Source organism: Chiloscyllium punctatum, chromosome 15, assembly GCF_047496795.1.
Source record: "Chiloscyllium punctatum isolate Juve2018m chromosome 15, sChiPun1.3, whole genome shotgun sequence".
NCBI lineage: Eukaryota > Metazoa > Chordata > Chondrichthyes > Orectolobiformes > Hemiscylliidae > Chiloscyllium > Chiloscyllium punctatum.
In genome coordinates, this window is record NC_092753.1 from 76,957,542 (window position 1) to 76,963,541 (window position 6,000).

At 38.5% G+C, this 6,000-nt stretch overlaps 1 protein-coding gene across 5 annotated transcripts in view; it reads left to right on the plus strand.

The window, feature by feature from the left end:
• LOC140486418 (exosomal polycystin-1-interacting protein-like) overlaps window positions 1-2,413 on the plus strand; it is a 66,684-nt gene extending 64,271 nt beyond the window's left edge. For all 5 annotated transcript variants that reach the window (XM_072585518.1, XM_072585520.1, XM_072585517.1 and 2 more), the window contains exon 2: window positions 19-2,413. In XM_072585518.1, the coding sequence (XP_072441619.1) occupies window positions 73-741 (669 nt within the window). In that variant the 5' untranslated portion in view covers window positions 19-72 and the 3' untranslated portion in view covers window positions 742-2,413. The remainder of the gene's footprint in view (window positions 1-18) is intronic.
• Window positions 2,414-6,000: the final 3,587 nt, after the last annotated feature.

The window sequence follows — 6,000 nt, forward strand, 5'->3', positions numbered from 1 at the left end:
CTTTTTTGTCTGTTTCAGGCGCTGTGAAAAATGGAAACTGTCCATCAGGCTCTATAACGTTATGTCATAAACATGAAGGTGACTGGTTCTGAGCAAGACCAGGTGGTATTTTCTTTTGGATTGTGGTTCTGTGTCTGTGTGGCTTTGGTGAGAAGCAGTAACCACACACTCATCTTTCAAAAAGAAAGCAACTTCCGCAACTGCAGCTGTTTCTCCAGCATACCAGACTGTGGGTTTGCTCTTGCCAACATCGCATGCAACTGTAAGACTGTCTCGTCTCAAGAAATTGATAAATCCAGCCCAACCTTCAGCTATGGCAGTGAATTAGTTGTGTGGGTGTCAGATACAGCTACAGTGGGGCTGTTGCTGAACTACTCATCAGTTCCAAACCTCAGGCTGTCTTTGTGCAGTCCTAATGCCGTACTTACTGAATATCTTGTTATCTTTGGCCTGAAAAAACTCTGGGTGGCAAATCCTAAGGCAAATGCCTATCCGCTGCAAAATATAACGATATACAGCACGGGTGGCACAGCCGTCAAGTCATCCTTGCAGAATGGCACAGGATTCTCATTTTATATTTCATTCTTAAACATGGCTCTGTTAAATGGAGATTCTAAGTTAAAAGCATACTCGGTGCCTAATGTCACAAACATTGCAGAATATTTTCCAGATCTTCATTATGACGCCACTTCTCTGCCTTCTGACGCTAACAGTTCTTTTGTTACTTTCATCTACGTTTAGGAGCTGTGCAGTAAACTTGTTTTTGGACAGTCAACAAAGTACAACATAGATGCTGAGTTTGCGATTTTTTTTTGTCCAAGCATTTTGGGGAATTTTAAAGCACAAATGTTCCTGTATTATTCCTTCCTGTAGCTTGTATTTCTTCTTAATGCTATTTTTGTGCAGAAGCTTCAAATATAGACAAGGAAGAACTCATGGAAAACATCTACCATCAACTGACTCCACTGTAAATTTTAGGTTAGGAATATAACTTTGAAGATAATGTTAGACCATGATAGTAACTATCAAGGTTTAATTTATTAAAATATAACATTGTGAAAATAAGAATATTTTTTCAATTTAATATGCCTAAAATGATATTAACAGCAATATATGTAACACTGACGTGACTGTAATCAGGTTTGGAAGATTTCTGTGTTGTCTGTACCTTATTAGTATTGAGGTTTTTCAGATAAGTGATCCTACTATAATGTCAGATGCAAAAGACTATTAACAGCATATTTTGGCTATACGTTTATTTAAGCTGACACGTGTTCCCAGATCACAGAATTCACAGAATGAGATCATTCCTTCTAAGCTATGACAAACAAGTATAAAGAATACCCCATTCACTGCACTTTGCAAAAGGAATTTGATTTTAATGCAGAGCAACTGTTCCACTGATGTAGAGAGGGAGCAGGAATCAGGAAATCTGGGATAGATGACCAGGAAATCTGGAGTCTGAGAAGAGAACAAGTAACTTAGGAGGCCCTGAGAAATAAACAGCATTGAAGAATCTAAAACATAAACATCAGGATTGGATTAGTGGCAAATGCACTCCCCTGAATAAGACTATTTGCGTAATTATTTGCACATAAGATTACCCACTATTTTCAACACTTAAATTGCTGTCTTCTACACAAACACCTACTGTGTTTTTACACTGTTGACAACACTAGATTTTACACAGACAATAAAGTTTGGAGACTGTGTAGTGAAGACCTGACATTGGAATTCTAATGACTTATCCAGTAGTTTTAACTTACGTGTTAATATGTCATTTTAACAAGATAATTTTAACTTCAACCTGACTTTACATGTCAAGAAATAACTTTATTGAATAATGCATATTTCATGGTTTCACAATGTCTCGAAGTGCTAATAACCAGCAATGTATTTTCGAAGAGTAATTTACTTGTAATTTAAGAAACCTGTTTGCCTGCAGCAAGTGTTCACACATGGCAATTAACTAAATCTCAAATAATCTGTTTTACTGCTTTTAGTTGAGGTATAAATATTGATCAGGTTTTGCATCGAGCAAGATTGCTTTAAGACAGGAACACTGTCTCAACTTTTAAGTGTTGCTACTGCCAGTCTTGTCTCGCAAGTCCAAGCAGATTCTGTCTATGTTTTCCAATTTAAGATCGTTAAAAGGGCAATTAAAATAGCTATTGCTGATACTACTGCTGAATGCTTAACATGGGTATTTTTAACTTATATCACTGCACGGATCAGAAATCCATTTGATACCTCACATGATTTTCTTTTGCAGATTTTGATTTCAGGACACTGCCAATTCCTTGCAAACTTGTTTCAGCTGATAAAATTACCTGCTTTGTGAAGGTATATTATTCCTCTGTCCGTTATTCCAATGCACGATTCATTTATGTTAATAAAATATGATCTGAAAGAATATCATACTAAACTTTTGTTTGCTAATACCATTAATTGTAATTTCTGGGATTAGAATCATAAAAGCGTAAATCACAATCAGAAGCCATTTGACTCATTTTGTTTTCTCCTCTAGTGTTCCACACTTTTAAATACATATTTGCTTTACTCATAATATAAATAATATTCTTTGCCTCAACCACTCCCTTTAGGTTGAATAAGAATGTTATTTGATCAAGAGAGTTATATGTTTATTATTTAATAGCATAGATATTCAATGTCTATCAACAAAAATAGTGGAAATTTTCAGAATTTGTCATTTCATCTCCCTTCAACTACCCCAACCTCCCATTTTCCCCCACCGTATGCCATCCCTCAGCTCACCCAATTTTGGCGAGGACACAGTTTTAAAGGTTTGAATTATATGAGTTTTTTTGGCTCTGTCTGCATTGTGTCAAGATTTTTCTGGAGGGATTTTTACAGGTTCTCTCGCCATATCTTACAAACCCCGCCTCATTTAGCTACCTACCTGTGGCGACTTTCATGTCCAACGCCAGTCCTATCCTACCATGTACCTTCCTAGAACAACTCGACACTCAGCGGATATCTGCCATGACACTGGCATTCCCCGCATCCATGCCATCTTTGAAAGCCTCTGTATACCTGGCATACTATAGCTTTCCTGTTCCTTTACTGACAGAATCTGAATGTATCAGAGAAGAGGATGGTGGCATTGTGATCCTCTAACAGGACTTGCATGTCATGGTTGAGGGATAGTGCAAAGGAGGGTGTCCGCTTCCTGATGGACAGGCAGAGGTGGTCATGCCACCAGACCCTGGTTGTCTGATCCTTAGTTGCAACTTAAGTCATCACTATCGCATGTGGAGGAACATCCAGTATTGCCATAAGAAAGTTGATGATCTTCTTCGTTGCATCAGAGTAAGTGCCAGGGTAAGTATCTTTTACCTCTCTGCCAGTGCACGCAGTATGGAAGAATTCAATAAATAATTCATGGTGATCAAAAATACTTTATCTTTGCCATAGAAGTTAAAACTAATAATTATGGTACCTGTGGTTAGACATAGTTTTGGGGAATAAAAACAGAAATTGCTGGAAAAGCTCAGCAGGTCTTGCAACACCTGTGGAGAGAGATCAGAGTTGATGTTTTGAGTCCAGCGACCCTTCCTCAGAACTTCTGAGAAGCTGTCAGAACTGCTGAGCTTTCCAGCAATTTCTAGTTTTGTTTCTGATTTCCAGCATCTGCAGTTATTTAGTTTAGACAGTTTTGTGGAATCCTTATTATTCAAATATGGCAGAATATTTTTGAAAAAAGTAAACAGTGATGTGTCTTCAGTGATATTACCAGTCCAAAACATCTGTCTTGTTTGTTGGCAGAAATTGGGCAATTATTTTATTTGTGCAAAATATTTACGGTATACATCACAAAGCCAACATTTTTCTTTGCTGGAAGCTACATGTTAAGAATTTTCATAATTCTTCTTCTCACAGAAAACAAATTCAAATACTCAATGTTAGGCTCCAGGCATTCCCAGCATGGCTTTCAAGTTGACAAATACATTCTGGCATTCTTAATGTCATTCAAATTTTCTGCCTTTCTTTAATAGATGTGATAAAAGTGTAAGTACAGGTACAGAATCCTTTATCCGAAATTCCAAAATCTGAAAATCTCCAAAGTCCGAAGGTTTCTCGTGAAGTTTTTTCTGCATCGTAAGGTTGTTTAACATGCAAACAGGTGACGCAACTCCACACCGATTTGAACCCCGTCACTCAGATGTGACGTGGCAGCGTGGCCCAGCACTGACAGGTGTCAATTGTGTCTCAGTGCTCGTACTAGGCACCCATGGGTCTGCTGTTCGGTAATTTTTTTTTTATTTCACTGTGAAAATGTCATTGATTCCAAAATCTAAAAGATAACTAATCCCAGGTATTTTGGATGAAGGATTGGGTACCTGTACCAGTGCTGAGGTTTTGAACAAACCACCAAGAGAATCCAACATGTCAATATATTTTTCACATTTTGTCCTTAGTACAGGAAAATTCAAACTAGCCCTTGCTTTCACTTCTTTAGGTGCAACTTGGCCATGTCCCACAGTGTGGCTCAAATAAATCACTTTTGACAAATTTACTCTGAACCAGATTTATAACAAAATTGGCTCTTTGTAGCTGATCAAACAAGTCAATCAAGACAACAGCAGAAAAAACTGTCAACCTTACAAAGTCCTTCCTATAACATCTGGGGGCTCATGCCAAAATTTGGAGAGTTGACTCACAGGTTAGTCAAGCAACAGCCTTACATAGTCATACTCACAGAATCATATCTCACAGACAATGTCCTAAACTCACCAGCAAGACAGACCCGGCAGAGGGGACAGCACAGCAGTACACAGTTGGGAGAGAATTGCCTTGAGAGTCCTCAACATTGACTCTGGACACCATGAAGTCTCATGGCTTCAGGTTAAACATGGGCAAGGAAACTTCCTGCTGATTATCACGTGACATCCTCCATTGGCTGATGAATTAGTGCTCCTCCAAAATGATATAGATAAGTTGGTGGACTGGGCAGGAAAGTGGCAGATGGAGTTCAACTTCGATAACTGTATTTAGGGAGATCAAACATCAAAAGGGAACACACAATAAATGGGAATATACTAAGAGGGGTCAACAACGTGAAAGATCTTGACGTGCAAGTCCCTAATGGTAGCAGTACATGCAGATCAAGGTTGTATAAAGGCATATGGAGTGCTCTCCTTCATTGGCAGAGATTTTGAGTCCGAAAGTAGTGATGAAACTGTACAAGACATTGATGAGGTCACAACTGAAGTGTTGCAGTTCTGGTCATCACATGAAAGGAAGGATGTAATTTCTCTGTAGAGAGTGTAGAAAGATTTACAAGAATGTTGTGAGGGTTGAAGAATTGCAGCTACAAGGAGAGGTTGGGGTTGTTTTCCTTGGAACAGAGAAGGCTACAAGGGAACACGATTGAGATATACAAAATTGTGAAGGGTCAACATAGAGTAGACATGAGGAACCTGTTCCGCTTGGCAGAGAGTTAAAAGAAAAACTATTGAGTCTGTAAGTCACTTCAAAACTTTTTGGAAGGATAGCATAATACGTCATCTAGTCTTTGAATTGCCTTTGCATTATCTGAACTGAGTATTGGAGAATCAGCGTTCAAATATTCAATCTGATTCATTGTTTTAATGTTTATTTTTCACTTTCTACACAGTTGGACTCATGTTCTGACTGTCCTCCCATTCACAATATCCAACGCACGAAACATAGACTGGAAGCATAGTCCTCGAGCATTGGTCAAGGTCCTTTCACCTCATCTCCACATATCAGTCCAAAAGGACTAAATCCTATGGGGTCATTAGGAGCATCCTTATAGCTGACAATAAGCTTTAATCATAGTTTTAAAGTTTGATGCCATTTTCAAAATGTTCCTTGAGATAGTCAAAAGATGTGCAGGTCAGGTGAATTGGCCATACTAAAATGCCCATAGTGTTCAGGAATGTGTAGGCTAGGTGCATTAGTTAGGGGAAACGTGGAGCAATAGGATAGGGGAATGAGTTTGGATGGAATAATCTT